The sequence below is a fragment of the Bufo bufo genome, chromosome 3 (assembly GCF_905171765.1).
Source record: "Bufo bufo chromosome 3, aBufBuf1.1, whole genome shotgun sequence".
Taxonomy (NCBI): domain Eukaryota; kingdom Metazoa; phylum Chordata; class Amphibia; order Anura; family Bufonidae; genus Bufo; species Bufo bufo.
In genome coordinates, this window is record NC_053391.1 from 79413794 (window position 1) to 79436141 (window position 22348).

General features: G+C 46.0%; 1 protein-coding gene across 2 annotated transcripts in view; it reads left to right on the plus strand.

The window, feature by feature from the left end:
• The first annotated feature begins 1083 nt into the window (after positions 1-1083).
• C3H3orf38 (chromosome 3 C3orf38 homolog) overlaps positions 1084-22348 on the plus strand; it is a 28791-nt gene continuing 7526 nt past the window's right edge. For both annotated transcript variants that reach the window (XR_005777436.1, XM_040423253.1), the window contains exon 1: positions 1084-1316. Coding sequence is in view for 1 of the 2 variants with exons in the window: in XM_040423253.1 (XP_040279187.1) it covers positions 1190-1316 (127 nt within the window). In the remaining variant the exon portion in view is untranslated. The remainder of the gene's footprint in view (positions 1317-22348) is intronic.

Here is a 22348-nt window from a genome sequence, read left to right on the forward strand (position 1 = left end):
GTTCTGCTGGGGCCGGTATTTTGTGCTGCACTGAGAGTTTGGTTCTGCTGGGGCGGTATTTTGTGCTGCACTGTGAGTTTGGTTCTGCTGGGGCGGTATTTTGTGCTGCACTGTGAGTTTGGTTCTGCTGGGGCGGTATTTTGTGCTGCACTGTGAGTTTGGTTCTGCTGGGGCGGTATTTTGTGCTGCACTGTGATATTTGGTTCTGCTGGGGCGGTATTTTGTGCTGCACTGTTTGTTTGGTTCTGCTGGGGCGGTATTTTGTGCTGCACTGTGTTTGGTTCTGCTGGGCGGTATTTTGTGCTGCACTGTGTTTGGTTCTGCTGGGGTGGTATTTTGTGCTGCACTGTGTTTGGTTCTGCTGGGGGGTATTTTGTGCTGCACTGAGAGTTTGGTTCTGCTGGGGCGGTATTTTGTGCTGCACTGTGAGTTTGGTTCTGCTGGGGGGTATTTTGTGCTGCACTGTGTGTTTGGTTCTGCTGGGGCCGGTATTTTGTGCTGCACTGTGAGTTTGGTTCTGCTGGGGCCGGTATTTTGTGCTGCACTGTGTGTTTGGTTCTGCTGGGGCCGGTATTTTGTGCTGCACTGTGTGTTTGGTTCTGCTGGGGCCGGTATTTTGTGCTGCACTGTGTGTTGGGTTCTGCTGGGCGGTATTTTGTGCTGCACTTCTGTATTGCTGGCCCCACCTTCTGTCAATTTGGACCTGCCTACAACATGGGGCCACTTAAAGTCCCCAGTCCACCCCTGTGACTCAGAACTGTGCCTGTTAACCCATTCACTTCCATAGACAACCTGCAGTGTTCTCAATGGCCTCTTCTCTACCCAATCCCATTTTAAGGCTTGAGAGGAGGGTGCAGTGTTCCTTATCGGCCTACAGCACCGAAATGCTTTCGCAGTCCTGACTTAGGATACACTATTGTGCATGACCTCTCCCCCTCCGCTGCGCCATGATAACGGGAGGGGACAGTAAGGAGCCACTTCAGCTGTTTAGAATGTATTGGCGTCTGCGAGCATCCAGCTCCGCCCCTGAACGTCCCGCCGCACACACAGGTGACGTCCGATCACGTGACAGTGACGCAGCCGGAAGTGGCGCCCTTGTCCTGGTTAGTTTCGTTCTCAGCTGTCAGTCCCCGGAGCGGAAGTTTTAGGTACTTTCAAAAGTGTTACCGGGTGGAACTGAGCCGCGGCCATGGCGGGTCTGAGCGCCCCGGAGAGGGAGGGCTGCAGGCGGCTGCTGGCTCAGCTGGACACCGACGACCTGTTCTCTGTAGCCGAGACTGTCACCAACCGCCTGATCCATGTGTTCAGCAGAGAAGGTGAGCGCCTCGTGCCGGACTACTGGTCCCAGCAAGACCTAATAGCGCCCGTGTAGCAGCCTGTGATGTCACTAGTGATGTGTGATCTTCACATGTAGGTGGCAGGCAAGTGCATGACTAGCAATCCCTGTGTACTCTAGGGTTACCCCCCCCCCCCCAAAAAAGGGGGTGTAGTTGTGGGGGCGTGGCTTAACATGGGGTGTTAAAGGGGTTCTGCAGTTTGTTTAAACATCCTATCCTCTGGATAGATCATCAGCATCTGATCGGTGGGGTCCAACCCCCGGGACCCCCGCAGATCAGCTGTTTGAGAAGGCAGCGGCCAGAGGATAGATTATCAGTTTAAAAAAACTGCAGAAACCCTTTAAAAGGGAACCTGTCACCATGTTCTGACATATAAAACCAAATGGACCTTTCACCTCTCCTGACATGTCGGTTTAATGGCTTCATGCATTCCCCATGTAATAACAGTTCTGGATCATCTAGTCTTATGTCTCTATGTTGTGCCGCTCCTGTATTATTTCTACTAGAAGTTATGGATTAATTGCTATTAGCCTTCCGTAAGGGCACAGAGGGGGGTAACCAGTTGGGGGGGTGTACCAGCACAGTCTGAAAATGGCAGCACTGATTGGATAAAATGAGTTTGTGCAGGTACACACCCCGCAACTGGTTACCCCCCTCTGTGCCCTTACTGAAGGCTAATAGCAATTCATTCATAACTTCTAGTAGAAATAATAAAGGAATGGCACAACATAGAGACATAAGACTAGATTCTCCAGAACTGTTATTACATGGGGAATGCATGAAGCCATTAAACCGACATGTCAGGAGAGGTGAGAGGTCATCTTTAATGCTTGTTTACCCTGATGGTTCCCAGCGATCGATCCATAATCTCAGGACTAACCTGTCCTATTTTATCGCCGTATAACGCTTTCCCGGCGGTATGCTCATTAGCATAAATAACTCCTCCCCCTCACACCATCATAGCCTATTTCCCTCCCCCTAGGCTTTGACAGACAATTTCTGCCCTCACTGCTTGTAATCTCGTCCGAATGTACCTGATTTATGACAACGCCCACATCTCGCCATAAATTAGGCGCATCCGCTTGCAGTCCATGCGCCTAAGCCACAGCTCAGAGTTGTCGTACATGTCTGACTCTAATTGCGCGTAAACGAAGATACATTTGTCGGAGCCACTTGTCACACACCCTTCCTGTCCTCTTTAGGGAAAGTGGCGAGGGCAGCACAAAATCCTAGAGATGTGATATATTTTTTTTTTTTTTTTACAAAGTTGCAGTTAAAAAGTCGCAAACACATAGTTTTACCACTTTTTCCCTATCGTCCATGACAGCACCATGAGAGAGGGTCCGCCTCCCAGGACAGGAAACCCACAGGTATAAAAAAAGGAGTTGCCTCTCCCTTCCTCAGTGGTTTCATGACCTAGGAAGTGGATCCTACAGGTATGTCCCTAACAGGGGATTAGTTTCTACCTGGGCATCTAGGGAAGTTCATTTAGCCGGGGGGGGGGGGGGGGGGGCGGGTGAGTTCCCCGCTCCACACACTCAGAAGACACAGGAATCAGCCAGGAGAGCGCGAGGGCTATACTGGAAAAACGTGGGGAGAGAGGCATCTTCCTGGGCTGAGCGGCTGTGCGCGCGATCAGCTTCCAGACTCCATCGCTGCCATGATTACTCTCTCTTCCCTCACACCATGCTACTAACTGGGTAGCAGAATTCCCCCGCTCGGCGGGCATCTCCGGCAGTGGAGGCAGGCAGAGTCTTATAATAAAAAAAGAATCAGCCTGGTGGGTCACGTGCGCACAGGAGTGTGTGACGTCACAAAATCCCGTGAGATTTGTCCCTGCAGATGTTTAAATTCTCATACCCAGCTACAAGCCGAGATCCTTGTCGAGAAGGTCAGTATCCAGGCTGTTGAAGGTCATGGAGAGTGCCGGTGACCAGAAGGAGCCGTCTACCTCTGCGCCTGTGGTATGGATGGAGAATATGTACAGTGATATGTGCGGTTCTATGAATACGGGCTTATGGCAGTCTTGTTTTTCAGGATAAACCTAAAAAGGCACCCTCTAAAACAAAGTACAAAGAATGTGGATTGTGTAAAACAAAGTTAGCCCCCGCCTATACTAAGCTACTTTGTCGCCCATGTATTGAGTCTACAATTGCAGAAGAATCTCCTTCTATGATGAAATGCATGAAGAAGTTAATTCGAGAGGAAGTGGGGAACGCGCTTAAATCCAAGAAGGTTCCTCATAGATCTCAGGATAAATCTCCGGGTTACTCCAATATCTCTAGTTCAGAAGAGGAAGATTTTTTGTTAGAAAGCGGGGAGCTAGGCTCAGGTTCTTCTCCTGAGTGGGACAGGGGTGGTAAACCCCTGTTTCCTATTCAGGATACGGATCAGCTTTTACGAGCGACCATGAACATTGAAGACCAAAAAGAGGTTCTTTCCATTTAGGATGTAATGTTTAAAGAGGGGGAAAAGAAGCAGTGTTTTTTCCTTCATAAAAATGTCTCTTCCTTAATTTCAAATGAATGGAAAATTCCAGATAAACAGAGTTTTATTCCATCATCCGTGAAGTGGAAGTATCCCTTTAAAGAGTCGGATTGCCAGTCTTGGGATCGGGCCCCAAAGATTGATTTACCCATAGCAAAGGTATCCCGTAGATCCTCCCTCTCTCCCCTTCGACGATTTTGGTCAATTAATAGACACTATGGATAGGAAGGCAGGCAGTTTTCTTGGACGCACATGGAAATCCCTGGGGCCTCCTTTAAGCCCAATATTGCTGCTACTTGCACAAGCAGAGCCCTGATTTTATGGATTAAACAGCTCGAGTCTCAGATTAAGGGTCCATTCACACGTCCGTAGAATGGGTCCGCAATTCTGCGGAACAGGTGCGGACCCATTCATTTTCAATGGGGACGGAAAGGATGCGGACAGCACACATTGTGCTATCCGCATTTCAGGTCCACGGCTCCGTACTTCCAGTCCACGGCTCCCCAAAAAAATAGAACATGTCCTATTAGGCATTTCTATAGGGGTGCCGGCCCGGTGTATTGCGGTTATGCAATACACTACGGATGTGTCAATGGACCCTAAAGATAGAGTTGCCAGAGAACAATTATTGGAGAATATTCCAGTTATTGCCAGGGCGGCGGACTTTTTAGAGGATGCCTCTGTAGACGCTGTTAGATTATCTGTCAGAGCCGTCTCTATCTAACTCCGCCCGGAGGGATTTATGGTTAAAAAAAATTGGTCAGGTGTTGTAGCATCAAAAAACCGCCTATGTAATATTCATTGTGAAGGGAAGTATTTTATTTGGTTCTACATTATGATTATGATATATTAGAAAGAGCTGGGGATAGGAAAAAAAGGGTTCCCCTCTGGGCTCCGCAGGCATTATAATCCCTTTTGGGAGAATAAAAGATTTCCTGGTAAAGATAGAAGCACGGGTAGAAAGGATAACAGGTGGAAATTCTCCTCTTCTAAATCAAAGGGTTTCCTGTTCAAGGGTCAGGGCTCTGCCCCAGGAAGGATAATTCATAATGACACCAGGGCGGGAGGAAGATTGTTAAACTTTCTCCCCGCCTGGTGCAGAATTTCCAACACCAGTTGGATCCTAACCTCTCTAAAAGAGGGGTTCAAGTTGAAGTTCAGCTCTTTCACACCAGAATATTTTTTAGTTTCATAGATGGCTCAGAATACACAAGGGGCACTAGAAAGATAGATGGATGCGTTTGGTAAGAAAGGGTGCTCTTATTCCTTGCCCTCCTGGAGAAGAAGGGTTGGGTTATTATTCCAATCTCTTTCTTGTGAAGAAGCCAAACAGGGATTACAGGACGATTATAAATTTAAAGGGTTTGAACAAATTTCTGAAATACCGAAAGTTCAAGATGGAAACAGTCAGAACTGTAATAGATCTTCTGTACAAGGATTGTAGTGCTGGATATAAAGGATGCGTATTACAATCTGTCGATTTTTTTTTTTTTTTTTTTTTTTTTTTTTCCTGGTCATCAAAAATTTCTGAGAGTGGCACTGCATCTGAATGGGAGAGTAAGACACTTTCAGTTCGGGGTGCTTCCGTTCGGGATTTCTATGGCTTTACCAAGTTGGTGGTGGAGATGGCGGCTCACATAAGAGAGAAGGACATCTTGTTTGTCCCATCCCTGGACGATTTTTTAATATTAGCCCCATTCAGGCAGAGTTGTCGTTCACAGGCAGATCAAGTAATTCAGATCCTGGAATCATTGAGTTGGATCGTGAATATGGAGGAATCCAGAATGACCTCCCCTACAGTCGCAGAGGTTCCTGGGGATATTGTTCGACTCAACCTCCCAGAGATCCTTTCTGACTTTGGACAAGATGAACAAAGTAAGGTCAGTGGTGCGAGATCTGATTTTATGCCCTTACGTTTCAGTCAGGAAAGCTATGTCTGTCCTCTGTACCTTAACATCCCGCATTCCGGCAGTTCTGTGGGCTCAGGCTCATTCCAGGGATCTTCAGTGGGAGATTCTCCAGTCTTGTTCAGGGAGACAGGAGGAGCTGAACAGCAAGACTCTCCTCTCCATGAAGACCTATCGGTCGCTGGAATGGTGGCTGGTGCAGGAGAATTTAGATCAGGGGGTCCTGTGGAAGGTGATAGACCCTTTCGTAGTCACTACAGACACCAGTCCGTCTGGATGGGGGGCCCATTTTCTGGACAGGATTTTTCAGGGATCCTGGGACAGTGCAGATTGGGAGATTTCTTCCAATGCAAAAGAATTGACAGCATTTCTAAAGGACTCTGCAGGAGATTCTGCCTTGACTTCAGAACCGACATTTAAAGGTTTTGTCCGACAATGGTTCCGTGGTGGCCTACTTAAATCATCGGGGGGGACCTGATCCAAAGAGTTGATGGGAATTACCAGTCAAATATGTCCCTTGTTGGAAGGGAGAGTGTTGTCACTAGAGGTGTAGACAACTGGAAAACAGACTACCTGAGTCAAAACAGACTAGACCAGAGGGAATGGTCCTTGAATCAGGACATATTTGCCAAGATAGTAAGCCTGTGGGGGTTGTCAGACATAGACCTCTTTGCTACGGGAAGCAACAGGAAGGTGGAAAGGTTCTTTTCTCTTTGTCCAGGGGATTCGCCGACAGCAGTTGATGCCTTCTTTCAGCCCTGGGGCAGGGGTCTTCTGTATGCATTCCCTCCGTTACAATTAATTCCTAAAGTGTTGAACAAAATAAGGGAAGACAGAGCTTCGGTGATCTTGATACCCCCCTTTTGGCCCCGTCGAGCGTGGTTCACCTGGTTAAGACTACTGTTGGTGAGGGAGCAATGGGTCCTTCCGGAGATTCCGGATCTTTTGTGCCAGGGCCCAGTAATACATCCCCCAGTCAGGGGCCTTCCCTTGACGGCTTGGTTTTTGAGAGGTCGGTGTTGAGCCGTAAGGGGCTATCTGGGTCGGTAGTCTCTACTCTCTACCTTATTAAAAAGTAGGAAGGAAGTGACTACAGGCATATATACTAGAATATGGTCGGTTTTCTTTAAGTTTTTAGGGATTCCTCCTTCTCATTCCTGTCAGCTTAGCGTCCCTAGGATTTTAGAGTTTCTCCAGAGGGGTTTAGATAAACGGTTGGCCTTAAGTACTTTAAAGGTTCATATTTCGGCCCGGAGTGTCTTGTTTGATTCTAGGCTAGCTGTGTATCCTCTTATTGTTAGATTTTGTGAGTCTGTTGCTAGAAATACCCTGGACAGGATAGCAAGAGTCCCTCCTTGGGACCTGGGCCTAGTTCTTCAGGCTTTGGTTAAAGCTCCTTTTGAACCCCTCTCTGAAGTGTTCATCAAGATCCTAACATTAAAATGTGTCTTTTCAGTGGCCATCACATCAGCCAGGAGAGTAGGTGAAATGCAAGCTCTTTCCATAAACCCTCCTTATATGTCCATTCAGGAGGATAGGATTTGTCTTCGCCCCGATCCAGCATTTCTCTCCAAGGTAGTCTTGGATTTTCACAAGGGCCAGAAAGTGTTTCTCCCTTCCTTTTTTGATCACCCTAAGGAAGCTGAGCTCTATCATTTAGATGTTAGGAGATGTGTGCTGGCTTATTTAGAGGCTACCAAGGAGTGGAAGAGGGCATCATCTTTGTTTATACAGTTTACAGACCCTAATAAAAGGAAATCGGCTAGCAAAAGTTCCTTAACCAGGTAGATAAGGCAGGCTGTTTGTTTAGCTTATGTTTCCCTGCAGAAGCCGGTACCCCGAGGATGGTTGGCTCAGAGCGATGGCAACTTCTTGGGCAGAGAGAGCAGAAGCTTCAATCCAGGACATCTGCAAAGCTGCAACTTGGTCATCTCCATTGACCTTCTATAAGCACTGTAGACTGGATCTTTCTTCTTCTTCTGACTTGTCCTTTGGTTGTAAGGTTCTCCAGGCCGTGGTCCCACTCTAGTTTTTCTATAGGATCTCTCATGGTGCTGTTATGGACGATAGGAAAAAAATGATAATTACACTTACCGGTAATTTAATTTTCAAGAGTCCATGACGGCACCCCTAAATTTCCCACCCTTTTTTACTTCTGTGTTGGTGACAGTTCTTGCGTATGGTCACGAGGTGTGCATAAAAAATATGATTATATGTGGAGAGAGCATATGTCTTCAGTCGAGGAAAGTTGGATGATTGAATTACGGAGGGCTTCTCGTCTCTGAAAACCACTGAGGAAGGGAGAGGCTCCTTTTTTTTTATACCTGTGGCTTTCCTGTTCTGAGAGGTGGACCCTTGAAAATCAAATTACCGGTAAGTGTAATTATCATTTTCAGGTGCCAGGGAGATGATCAGTCTCCCCCTTAGTCCATTATATTCAAGCCCTCTGGCTGCAACCCGCTGACACTGGACGCCCTGTGGTCCTCTGATCGCCATGGCATATCCCAGCCTGGCCATACTGGACCTTGATATAGCAGCCTTGTCACACCGCCACATGTAGTAAGACACTGCCGTATCAACCCATGCCTGCCCGGCCTCCTTAGCGCAGCTCAACCCACTAATGCAAGGATCAGCAACCTCCACACTCTAGCGGCTGTGAAACTACAACTCCCAGCATGCTCCATTCATTTCTATGGGATTTCTTAACACAAGTGAGCGATTGTGCATGCTGGTAGTTGTAGTTTTACAACAGCTGGAGTCCTGGAGGCAGCCGATCCCTGCGCTGATGCTATTTGTAGATATAACACACAATATGACGGCTGTGAAATTTCCAGCAAACCAGGTGAATTCTGGCTCTGCATGAGCTCGGCTCTTAACATTAAAAGAGTTTTCTGAGATTTTTTTTTTTTGTTTTTTTACGGATGACCTTTCCTCTGGATAGGTGATCAGTATCTGGTCGGTGGAGGTACAACTTCTAGGACCCCCGCCAGTCACTGGCGCTCCTGTGAGCTCCGCAGCCTTCTCACATCTCACCAAGCACAGCACCGTACATTGTATAGCGGCCGTTCTTGGTTTCGCGCTCAGCCCCCCTTTTTATCTGGTTTTCTGAGGCATTTGTTAAAGTGTAATTGCAGTTTCATTTTTTTTATACCCTAATGGTATAGTACACCCTGCTGTATAAGTACTTTTGTGCTTTAAAATGTTATCATTTTCTTTAAAATTTATCATTTTCAATTTTACCTTATAATAACTCCCACAAATGCATGCTACTTTCCTATTCTGCAGCCTCTTCTCACAGCGTTGTCATGTGCAGCCGTATCCTCTGTATTATAAACAAGAGACTGGCAGAGCACTGGGAGGAGGAGCACAGCCCTGAGTGCTGGGTAGAGCACTGGGAGGTGGAGCACAGCCCTGAGTTCTGGGGAGAGCACTGGGAGGAGGAGCACAGCCCTGAGTGCTGGGGAGAGCACTGGGAGGAGGAGCACAGCCCTGAATGCTGGGGAGAGCACTGGGAGGAGGAGCACAGCCCTGAATGCTGGGGAGAGCACTGGGAGGAGGAGCACAGCCCTGAATGCTGGGGAGAGCACTGGGAGGAGGAGCACAGCCCTGAGTGCTGGGGAGAGCACTGGGAGGAGGAGCACAGCCCTGAGTGCTGGGGAGAGCACTGGGAGGAGGAGCACAGCCCTGAGTGCTGGGGAGAGCACTGGGAGGAGGAGCACAGCCCTGAGTGCTGGGGAGAGCACTGGGAGGAGGAGCACAGCCCTGAGTGCTGGGGAGAGCACTGGGAGGAGGAGCACAGCCCTGAGTGCTGGGGAGAGCACTGGGAGGAGGAGCACAGCCCTGAGTGCTGGGGAGAGCACTGGGAGGAGGAGCACAGCCCTGAGTACTGGGGAGAGCACTGGGAGGAGGAGCACAGCCCTGAGTGCCTGGGCTCAGGCAGAAAGTGGAGGGGGGGAGGGCTGCTTTAGATGCTGCTATCTCCTGAATAGTAGCAGCTAGAAACATGCAACTGTTGTCCAGGCTGTCAGACAAGACCAGAATGACAGCTAAAGTCCAAGCATCAGAGGAGAAATCACTGTTAGAAATCAAGTTGGGCGACACAGCAGCGCTTGGCTAGGGACTTTCGTAAATTTAGTGCGGAAGTATTCCCTGTATGACCTCTGGCGTCTCTCCCACCCAACTGACAGATCCTTCTCCTTTTACTCTGCCCCACACGGATCCCACACCCGTATCGACTATTTTTTTGGTACAATCTCGACACTCCGGTTATTGGAGGGGGCGGATATGGGCCAAATCACCTGGTCCGATCACGCCCCAGCAATGATCGACTTTAGTAGTGGATCGGGTCATGTCCGCCAATGCCACTGGGGACTTAATGACTCCCTTTTGAAGCAGCCCATTACTAGGGAGGAACTTCGCAAACATTTGAAGTCCTACTTTGCTTTGAATGAGGGGTCAGTGGGAGATGTTCGTCCTCTGTGGGAGGCCCATAAGGCCGTCATGAGGGGTCATTGTATTGGGATAAGCTCTAGACTAAAGAGGGACTCAGTTGCCCTGGTCAAGACTCTTACCTCCCGCCTGCGAACCCTAGAGGGCAAGATGGCTGCTTGTCCCTCGCGCTCCACACTCAGACAAATTGTTGACACTAGAGCCCAACTAAAGAGTCTAGCTTTAGGTCGTGTCAACAAGCTATTGCTTTACACGCGACAGCGTTACTATGCCTGGGGGAACAAACCACACACGCTACTGGCCAGACAACTCAGGAACCACACTCCCCAAGCGAGTCCGAGTGCTATTAAGGGGGCAGATGAAACAATTCACTATGACCCTAGGGTGATAGCGGAGAGGTTCTCGACCTGCTACACTGCCCTGTACAATCTAACCTCCGATGAGGGACTCAGAGACAGTACACTCCAGTCGTACCTAGCCTCCTGTCACCTTCCTACCCTGACAGCCTCTGATCTCTCCATCCTTAATGGTCCGGTCACTCCTAAAGAGATAGGGGAAATAGTAGACCAATTGCCTGAAGGTACTAGCTTCAAGTACTACTAGGACCATTAGCTGAAAGTACTAGCTTCAAGTACTACATTAAGTACTAGTAAAGAGATATTGCAGCAGACTGAAGAGATTCAAGAGATACTGCAAGAGATTGGCTTAGAGTCTCCAACTGGCTCATCTGTGTTGTTTTTGCTGATCATTGATTGAGAAGAGGTAAGGAATTCGGTCAGCTGTTTGCTATTGTGCGTTTGCTAATGAGCCTAGCTCACTAAGGTGTTACATTTGTTGCTGGGGGAGGAGTTTGGGAAGGAGTGTGTGTATATATAGAGACAGACTCATTAGCTGGCCTAATTCATTAGCTGAAAGTACTAGCTTCAAGTACTACATTAAGTACTAGTAAAGAGATATTGGTTTTGTGAGATGTCTCCCTGGGGCTACTGCTAGAAGAGATAGAAGACGTATTATTAATATTGTTAAGCAAGCAAAGCAGGAAGGGGACGTGGATGTTCTTGTCCATCTAGGGACAAATGACCTGGCTTGCAATGAAGTGTCAGAGGTGAAAAAATCTTTTATCACACTTGGTAATGACGTACAGGATTTTGCATCCACCATTTCATTTTCTGAAGTTCTGCCTGTGCATAATGTTCAGAATGATAGGCAGAGGCGCATAAAGGAGTTCAACATATGGCTTGGTAAATGGTGTCAAGAGCAAAGATTTGGCTTTGTTTCTCATGATAGCTCTACTTGGAATAGAAAGGAACTGTACAAAAAAGATGGTTTGCATCTTTCTCTCAAAGGAACAAATGTACTTAGTGAACAACTCCAAGAATTTGCGAAAGAGTATTTAAACTAGGAAGGGGGGGCAAAAGAGTGAAAATAAAAGAGTCCAATTGCCCCCCGAAACAATGCCAGAACAGGCCAGAAGCACTGAGGTTAAGAAATGATAAGCTCAGAGTCCTGTCTACAAATGCTCGCAGTTTAGGTAAAAAAATCAATGAACTTGGGTCAATAATGGCATCTGAGAATGTAGATTTAGTGGCTGTTACGGAGACATGGTTTAATGAAAGAAATGACTGGGACATAACCATACCAGGGTACTCTTTATACAGAAGAGACAGAGAAGGCAAGAAAGGAGGAGGAGTGGCCCTGTATGTGAAAGATAGCATTAAATCTAACCTAATACAAGTTGGTGAGGCCAACATAGAGTCAGTTTGGGTTACGTTGCAGTTTGCTAACCATGCAGTAACTCGTGTAGGTGTGATATATAGACCACCTGGTCAAGTTAAAGAACTAGATGATCTACTAGTTGAAGAAATAGCTAAAATGACAATGAAAGGAGAAGTTATCATTATGGGAGATTTCAATCTTCCAGATATAAACTGGAAAACCAAAATAGCAAGTTCTACCAGGAGTACAGATATTCTAAATTCCCTACTGGGGTTATCTCTACAACAAGTGGTTGAGGAGCCAACCCGGAGGGAGGCCATTTTGGATTTGGTATTCACAAACGGGGATTCGGTATATGATGTCATTGTAGGCGAAACCTTGGGATCTAGTGATCACCAGTCAGTGTGGTTTAATATAAGAACTGTGAAAGAGTCCCACCACACAAAAACAAAAGTTTTAGATTTTAGAAAAACAGACTTTTCAAAAATGAAATTAGTCATAAATGAGTCCTTATCAGACTGGAACGGATTACATGGAGTCCAGGAGAAATGGGACTACTTAAAAGGTGCATTATTGAAGGCAACAGAAAATTGCATTAGACTCGTCAGTAAAAGCAAAAAAAGGAGGAGACCAATGTGGTACTCAGCAGAAGTGGCCCAAATCATTAAAAATAAAAAGCTAGCATTTTGCAATTATAAAAAAAACCAGAGCAATGAAGATAAGGAAATCTACAAGATTAGGCAGAGAGAGGCCAAGCAAGTTATAAGAACTTCTAAAGCGCAGGCAGAAGAAAAACTAGCTCAGTCTATGAAAAAAGGGGATAAGACATTCTTCAGATATATAAATGAAAAAAGGAAATTAAAACAAGGAATAACTAAATTAAAAACAAAGGACGGAAGGTATGTAGAAGAGAATAAAGGGCTAGCCGACTGCCTTAATGAATACTTCTGTTCAGTTTTTACAAAAGAAAAAGGAGAAGGACCTCCACTAGAAAGAATGACTATTAAATCGTTTGAAGCATGTATCTTTACAGAGGAAGATGTTCTAAGTTTGCTGTCTAAGGTGAAGACAGATAAGTCACAGGGGCCTGATGAGATACACTTAAAATTATTAAAAGAGCTTAGTGGTGAGCTGGCAAAACCGTTAACAGATTTATTTAACCAATCATTAGTAACAGGAGTCGTCCCGGAAGATTGGAAATTGGCAAATGTCGTGCCCATTCACAAGAAAGGTAGTAGGGAGGAATCGAGCAACTATAGACCAGTGAGTCTGACATCAATAGTAGGCAAATTAATGGAAACCCTATTAAAGGATAGGATTGTGGAACATCTAAAATCCCATGGATTGCAAGATGAAAAACAACATGGGTTTACTTCAGGGAGATCATGTCAAACAAATCTTATAGATTTTTTTGACTGGGTGAATAAAATAATAGACGGTGGAGGTGCAGTAGACATCGCATATCTAGATTTTAGTAAGGCTTTTGACACTGTCCCACATAGAAGACTTATCAATAAACTGCAGTCATTGAGCATGGACTCCCATATTGTTGAGTGGATTAGGCAGTGGCTGAGTGACAGACAACAGAGGGTTGTAGTCAATGGAGAACATTCAAAACAAGGTAATGTTACCAGTGGGGTTCCACAGGGATCTGTACTGGGACCGATTTTGTTTAATATCTTCATAAGTGATATTGCAAAAGGCCTCGCTGGTAAGGTTTGTCTTTTTGCTGATGACACAAAGATATGTAACAGGGTTGATGTTCCTGGAGGGAAACGCCAAATGGAAAAGGATTTAGGAAAACTAGAAGAATGGTCAGAACTCTGGAAACTGAAATTTAATGTGGATAAGTGCAAGATAATGCACCTGGGGCGTAAAAACCCAAGGGCAGAATATAGAATATTTGACACAGTCCTGACCTCAGTATCTGAGGAAAGGGATTTAGGAGTAATTATTTCAGAAGACTTAAAGGTGGGAAGACAATGTAATAGAGCAGCACGAAATGCCAGCAGAATGCTTGGATGTATAGGGAGAGGTATAAGCAGTAGAAAGAGTGAAGTGCTTATGCCGCTGTACAGAACACTGGTGAGACCTCACTTGGAGTATTGTGCGCAGTACTGGAGGCCATATCTCCAGAAGGATATAGATACTCTAGAGAGAGTTCAGAGAAGAGCTACTAAACTAGTACATGGATTGCAGGATAAAACTTACCAGGAAAGGTTAAAGGACCTTAATATGTATAGCTTGGAAGAAAGAAGAGACAGAGGGGATATGATAGAAACTTTTAAATACATAAAGGGAATCAACTCGGTAAAGGAAGAGAGCATATTTAAAAGAAGAAAAACTACCACAAGAGGACACAGTTTTAAATTAGAGGGGCAAAGGTTTAAAAGTAATATAAGGAAGTATTTTACTGAGAGAGTAGTGGATGCATGGAATAGCCTTCCTGCAGAAGTGGTAGCTGCAAATACAGTGAAGGGGTTTAAGCATGCATGGGATAGGCATAAGGCCATCCTTCATATAAGATAGGGCCGGGGGCTATCCATAGTATTCAGTATATTGGGCAGACTAGATGGGCCAAATGGTTCTTATCTGCCGACACATTCTATGTTTCTATGTAAATCCCCAGGACCTGACGGCTTTTCATATAAATACTATAAGACTTTCCAGACCGAACTAACCCCTCACTTAGTGACCCTTTTTAACCATTTCCTAGCTGGCAATGCAGTACCTGCGCCGATGTCCCATTCTTATCTCACAATGATCCCGAAACTATCTATGTTAAAGTCCTGGCCTCCCGACTAAATGTTTTCCTCCCCGCCCTGTTCCATAAAGAACAGGTGGGGTTTGTCCCAGGCCGCCAGGGAGCTGATAACACCCGCAGAAGCATTGACCTGATAGATGTATCTCGCTCGGGGGAGGAGGTGCTTCTTAGTTTAGACGCTGAAAAGACATTTGACTGTTTAAGCTGGCCATTCCTCTTTGCTACACTGCAAGCATACGGTCTTTCTGGCCCCTTCGTTCACGCCATACGTAGCTTATACTCCTCCCCCAAAGCGACAATCAAACTCTCTCATGCCCAGTCTCGCCCCATACGCATTGCCAACGGGACGAGACAAGAGTGCCCCTTGTCTCCTCTATTATTTGCTATGTGTATCGAGCCCCTGGCAGCCAAAATCAGATCCTGCCCGGATGTCAGAGGGGTTCAGGTTAGGGACAAGGAATTCAAATTGTCTCTATACGCGGATGACATCCCCCTTACCAAACTTCGTTTCCCTACCAAATCTCCACTCCATTCTACAGGAATTCGGTCGGCTCTCGGGGTATAAGGTCAACACCCATAAAACTGAGGCCCTCCCCCTCAATGTTCCTCAGGCGGTCCTGAACTCTCTTAAGATGAACTTCCCTTTCCAATGGAAGAGGGATTCCTTGGGATACTTGGGTGTTGATCTTACGCCCCGATATGGGGATCTTTATAAAGCCAACTTCCTACGCATATATGCAGAAATCCGGGGTCTACTGGATAAGTGGCACTCTCTCCCACTGTCTCTCCTGGGACGCATTGCTGCGACTAAAATGACAATATTGCCTAAACTACTATGCCTGTTTGAAACTCTTCCGATTGCGGTCCCCCTTAGGGACCTGAGATCCACCCAATCTCAGCTCCTTAGATTCATATGGGCGGGGAAACGTCATATAATCCCAAGGTCAGTCCTCCTATCAAGTAAGCACCAGGGTAGGTTAGGGGTACCGGACCTGTCCAAATATTATTGGGCAGCCCAATTACGCTATGTCACGGCCTGGGCTTCTCTTCACCCGTACTCTGTCTGGGTCCAGATAGAAAGACTCTGGCTAGCCCCGATTCATCCCAACTCTACACTGCGTGCAGAATTATTAGGCAAATGAGTATTTTGACCACATCATCCTCTTTATGCATGTTGTCTTACTCCAAGCTGTATAGGCTTGAAAGCCTACTACCAATTAAGCATATTAGGTGATGTGCATCTCTGTAATGAGAAGGGGTGTGGTCTAATGACATCAACACCCTATATTAGGTGTGCATAATTATTAGGCAACTTCCTTTCCTTTGGCAAAATGGGTCAAAAGAAGGACTTGACAGGCTCAGTGAAGTCAAAAATAGTGAGATATCTTGCAGAGGGATGCAGCACTCTTAAAATTGCAAAGCTTCTGAAGCGTGATCATCGAACAATCAAGCGTTTCATTCAAAATAGTCAACAGGGTCGCAAGAAGCGTGTGGAAAAACCAAGGCGCAAAATAACTGCCCATGAACTGAGAAAAGTCAAGCGTGCAGCTGCCAAGATGCCACTTGCCACCAGTTTGGCCATATTTCAGAGCTGCAACATCACTGGAGTGCCCAAAAGCACAAGGTGTGCAATACTCAGAGACATGGCCAAGGTAAGAAAGGCTGAAAGACGACCACCACTGAACAAGACACACAAGCTGAAACGTCAAGACTGGGCCAAGAAATATCTCAAGACTGATTTTTCTAAGGTTTTATGGACTGATGAAATGAGAGTGAGTCTTGATGGGCCAGATGGATGGGCCCGTGGCTGGATTGGTAAAGGGCAGAGAGCTCCAGTCCGACTCAGACGCCAGCAAGGTGGAGGTGGAGTACTGGTTTGGGCTGGTATCATCAAAGATGAGCTTGTGGGGCCTTCTCGGGTTGAGGATGGAGTCAAGCTCAACTCCCAGTCCTACAGCCAGTTTCTGGAAGACACCTTCTTCAAGCAGTGGTACAGGAAGAAGTCTGCATCCTTCAAGAAAAACATGATTTTCATGCAGGACAATGCTCCATCACACGCGTCCAAGTACTCCACAGCGTGGCTGGCAAGAAAGGGTATAAAAGAAGAAAATCTAATGACATGGCCTCCTTGTTCACCTGATCTGAACCCCATTGAGAACCTGTGGTCCATCATCAAATGTGAGATTTACAAGGAGGGAAAACAGTACACCTCTCTGAACAGTGTCTGGGAGGCTGTGGTTGCTGCTGCACGCAATGTTGATGGTGAACAGATCAAAACACTGACAGAATCCATGGATGGCAGGCTTTTGAGTGTCCTTGCAAAGAAAGGTGGCTATATTGGTCACTGATTTGTTTTTGTTTTGTTTTTGAATGTCAGAAATGTATATTTGTGAATGTTGAGATGTTATATTGGTTTCACTGGTAAAAATAAATAATTGAAATGGGTATATATTTGTTTTTTGTTAAGTTGCCTAATAATTATGCACAGTAATAGTCACCTGCACACACATATATCCCCCTAAAATAGCTAAAACTAAAAACAAACTAAAAACTACTTCCAAAAATATTCAGCTTTGATATTTAATGAGTTTTTTGGGTTCATTGAGAACATGGTTGTTGTTCAATAATAAAATTAATCCTCAAAAATACAACTTGCCTAATAATTCTGCACTCCCTGTATGCTATGGTCAAGATCTCATGGCGCCCTGCCAAATAGGGATCTTTTAGGGCCCATGGCCTGCACTAGATCCATATGGCAGCTATGTAGTGGTCGGTTCCCTGTAGTGTCTATCCACTCCGCCATGACCTTCTTTCTATATCACCCTAAGCTCCCCACTAGTCTTACCGCATCCACGACGAGACCATGGTTTCAACGAGGGGTGTTCAGGTTTGCAGATATTGTAGTCCCTTTCACTACGGACCTTTTTGACGTTTCCAACCCTCCAGACCAAATATGATCTCCCCTCCTCCTCCAATTACTTTTATATCCAAATTAGTCACTTTGCCCGGTCCATTTTCTCGAGAGTTACAGTCTCCCTCCCGACTGCCTTTAAACGCCTTTGTAGGGAAGGGGTACACACGAAGGGTCTGATTTCTGAAATCTATTCCATATTACTGACCCCCTTTCCTGATCGGGTCCAACGGCACTCCTACATGGTACGGTGGGAGGAATACCTGGGGAAGACTCTGCCGGACACACTGTGGCGCCTTATATGGAGGAGGGCAGCGAAATCCTCAATGGCGGTACTACATCAGGAGAACCAATATAACATTTTGATGCATTGGTATCACACTCCTGACCTCCTCCATAGAATGAATCCGGTAGTTCCGAGAGAGTGCTGGAGGTGCGGGTTACATAGGGGTGCACTGCCTCATATCTATTGGGACTGTCCCAAGATACGCCCCTACTGGACTGGAGTAGACACCCTTCTAAGTGACATTTTTGCAGTGGAGATCCAGCCTGACCCTATGTCCTTCCTGCTTAATGTGGTACCTCGTCAAGTTAAAAAAACACTCACTTAAGTTACTACTAATGATACTTACAGCAGCCCGTTGTTTAATACCTCGATGTTGGAAAAGCCCTGAACCACCAAGGGTCTCTGATTTGTATGCTAGGGTGACGGAAGTCCGAACCCTGGAAAACTCCACAGCTATGTTTCAGGACAAAATTGCTCTCCAATGCCATATGGGATCCCTGGGATGATTACTGGGCTAGGAGACATCCTTAGAGAGCTGGCGAGAATGGTGTATCTCTCCCCACCCCCTCTCCTCCCTATTGTGTCTTTGTCGTTTGTCTTGTCTCGTTGTTATTCAATGGTCCTATAATGGACTGATTAAAGACAGACATAGTTTATCTTTCTTCCGTGCACTTTGTCATATTAATGCTTGACATTCCTCTTTCTGTTATAGAATATTACTGAATGTTATTAATGCCTAGTTACTGTGAATACGATGCTTTACATGTTATACCTCATACTTTGTACTAATGTGCATAGATCTGTTGTGGATATGTCATTTCTTCACTTTTTAATAAATATACAATTATTTAAAAAAAAGAAATCGAGTTGGGAATAATCGCGGGTAAAATCTGCTTTTACTTTCACTTTCAGCTGCATTCACAGCATCCAAATTTCTATCAGTGATATCTTCCCCTGTACTGAACAGATTGCTATCATTCTGGTATTGTCTGAAAGCTTGGAATGTCAGCTTTCAAAGCAATACAAAGCAATAATATCTCTAGCTGGTACCAAACCAGAGATATGAGCAGCTAAAGCAGCCCCCCTTCTTGTCAGTGTGGAGGAGAATGAGGGAGCAGCTGAAGAGCTTATAGGTGACTATTAAGAGGCTAAAACAAATGCTTACTGATTTCATGTAATGCAGGGCTTGTCTTTGGTTAGCTGTTTGTGAGAGGATACATACTGCTCTGGGGTAGTGGGGGAGGTTATCTGCATTCTGATTGGTCTTGTCTGTCTCTGGTTAGCTGTATGTGAGAGTGTACACACTGCTCCGTGGTAGTGGGGGAAGTGAGGGAAATACAGGATGGCCTCAAGCACATGGGAAAGATAACCACAGGAAGTGCAGCAGAGGCCATCTTAGGAAGATGCTGAAAGAGGCACAGAGAAGTAGGGCTGCTAAGGGCTGAATACAGACATCAGAAAGGTAAAATTAACTGAAAAATAAAGCTTCATGAATATCTTCCCTTCAGCATCATATACAGTCAGGTCCATAAATATTGGGACATCGACACAATTCTTTTTGGCTCTATACACCACCACAATGGATTTGAAATGAAACGAACAAGATGTGCTTTAACTGCAGACTGTCAGCTTTAATTTGAGGGTATTTACATCCAAATCAGGTGAATGGTGTAGAAATTACAACAGTTTGCATATGTGCCTCCCACTTGTTCGGGGACCAAAAGTAATGGGACATAATAATAATCCTAAATCAAACTTTCACTGTTTAATACTTGGTTGCAAATCCTTTGCAGTCAATTACAGCCTGAAGTCTGAAATGCATAGACATCACCAGACGCTGGGTTTCATCCCTGGTGATGCTCTACCAGGCCTCTACTGCAACTTTCCTGCTTGTTCTTGGGGTATTTTCCCTTCAGTTTTGTCTTCAGCAAGTGAAATGCATGCTCAATCGGATTCAGGTCGGGTAATTGACTTGGCCATTGCATAACATTCCACTTCTTTCCCTTAAAAAACTCTTTGGTTGCTTTTGCAGTATGCTTTGGGTCATTGTCCATCTGCACTGTGAAGCTCTGTCCAATGAGTTCTGAAGCATTTGGCTAAATGTGAGCAGATAATATTGCCCAAAACACTTCAGAATTCATCCTGCTACTTTTGTCAGCAGTCACATCATCAATAAATAAAAGAGAACCAGTTCCATTGGCAGCCATACATGCCCACGCCATGACACTACCATCACCATGCTTCACTGATGATGTGGTATGCTTAGGATCATGAGCAGTTCCTTTCCTTCTCCATACTCTTCTCTTCCCATCACTCTGGTACAAGTTGATCTTGGTCTCATCTGTCCATAGGACAATGTTCTAGAACTGTGAAGGCTTTTTTAGATGTCGTTTGGCAAACTCTAATCTGGCCTTCCTGTTTTTGAGGCTCACCAATGGTTTACATCTTGTGGTGAACCCTCTGTATTCACTCTGGTGAAGTCTTCTCTTGATTGTTGACTTTGACACACATACACCTACCTCCTGGAGAGTGTTCTTGATCTGGCCAACTGTTGTGAAGGGTGTTTTCTTCGCCAGGGAAAGAATTCTTCGGTCATCCACCACAGTTGTTTTCCATGGTCTTCCGGGTCTTTTGGTGTTGCTGAGCTCACCGGTGAATTTCTTCTTTTAAGAATGTTCCAAACAGTTGTTTTGGCCATGCCTAATGTATTTGCTATCTTTCTAATGGGTTTGTTTTGTTTTTTCAGCCTAATGATGGCTTGCTTCACTGATAGTGACAGCTCTTTGGATCTCATCTTGAGAGTTGACAGCAACAGATTCCAAATGCAAATAGCACACTTGAAATGAACTCTGGACCTTTTTATCTGCTCATTGTAATTGGGATAATGAGGGAATAACACACACCGTGCCATGGAACAGCTGAGAAGCCAATTATCCCATTACTTTTAGTTCCTTAACAATTGGGAGGCACATATGCAAACTGTTGTAATTCCTACACCTTTCACCTGCTGCAGCTGCCTCGAAGACGCAGGCTGGTGTGTGTACGCAGGCGCGATCTAACGGCACAGCGGGGCGCAAGCGCAGAAGATTGGGCATGAACGATGCCCGGAGGATTGAATTGCGCAGGATCGGGACTGGGGAGAGTTCTAGCCGCCGCCCAGCGAAGTGAATATTAATGAGCTGGGCGGGGCTTCAAACGGCAGTTGGGAAGGCTGGCTGGGCGCATTTTCACATGAAACGCCGCCCCTTGGGCAGATTGCTGACTGGAGAAGCAGGTTATAAAACTTTATATTTCGCTCTTTATAAGGTGGACAGGGGGGGATACTTATATGCTTTTAAAAGACTCTATAAGACCTGTAACAGGGCTCCAGATGGCGACCAAAATGGTCGCCAATGCGACTTAGAACTGCTAAATGGCGACAAGACTTTGTAGTCTTGTCGCCATTTGCGCCTAGACCCTCCGCTCGCTGCTCAGCCTCTTAAAAAAAAAAAGGCTTTCATCCAGCAGACAGAGACACGCTGCAGCCGTCTGCTGCTGTGTGAAGACCCGCCCCTCAGATTACCCGACATAGAGGGTGGGCGTGGCTTGTGCTCCCGCTTCCAGCAGTCTGGCAAGTTTTGGAGTTGAGTCTGTGCTGTGGCGCTGACTGCAGCGATGGGACGTTCGGCTCTTTTAGGTGAATCGGTTCATTTGAATCAGCTCATTCATATGAACCGATTCATGAATCGGATCTTCGGTTCACTTAGTGCAGGGGTGCACAACGTTTCCTGGTTGGGGGCCACATTGCCAGACTGAACCAATGACGGAGGGCCGAAATTAAAATTTAAAGGTGTATTAACAACTGAAATATTGTACTTATGGCATATTGAACACACATTATATACCATTAATGTCTAGTTACACTTCCAGGACTCCCATCTAATGGGAGAAATACATGAAAAATACATGTGAGCAGCCACAGACATAGGCATACATGTCTGTTACCAGATGGTCGGGGGCCGCACAGAATGGTATCAAGGGCCGCATGTGGCCCCCGGGCCGCAGGTTGTGCACCCCTGACTTAGTGAGTCAGACTGCTGAGAGCTGACTCGCAAGTGCCAGCCCCTCCCCTCCCCGCCCCGCCCACCAACCAATCACCGACCAGAGCTGAGGGGGCGAGGCAAGCACAGCACACTAGCAGCTCTGACTCGAGTCCTCGGAGTAGTGCAGGGTCAGGGAGTCTAAATGAATCGAATGAGTCACAAGAATCTAAAGATCCGACTCAGTTAGTGACTCATTCGATTCATTGAGTTAGAAGAGCCGAGAGTCAGACTGTAGAGCAGGTTACACTGAGGCTGTCAGACTGTAGAGCAGGTTACACTGAGGCTGTCAGACTGTAGAACAGGTTACACTGAGGCTGTCAGACTGTAGAACAGGTTACACTGAGGCTGTCGGCTCTTGTTGCAGCAGTGATAAGGAGCAGAGAGATAAGAGAAGTGACAGATGACACAG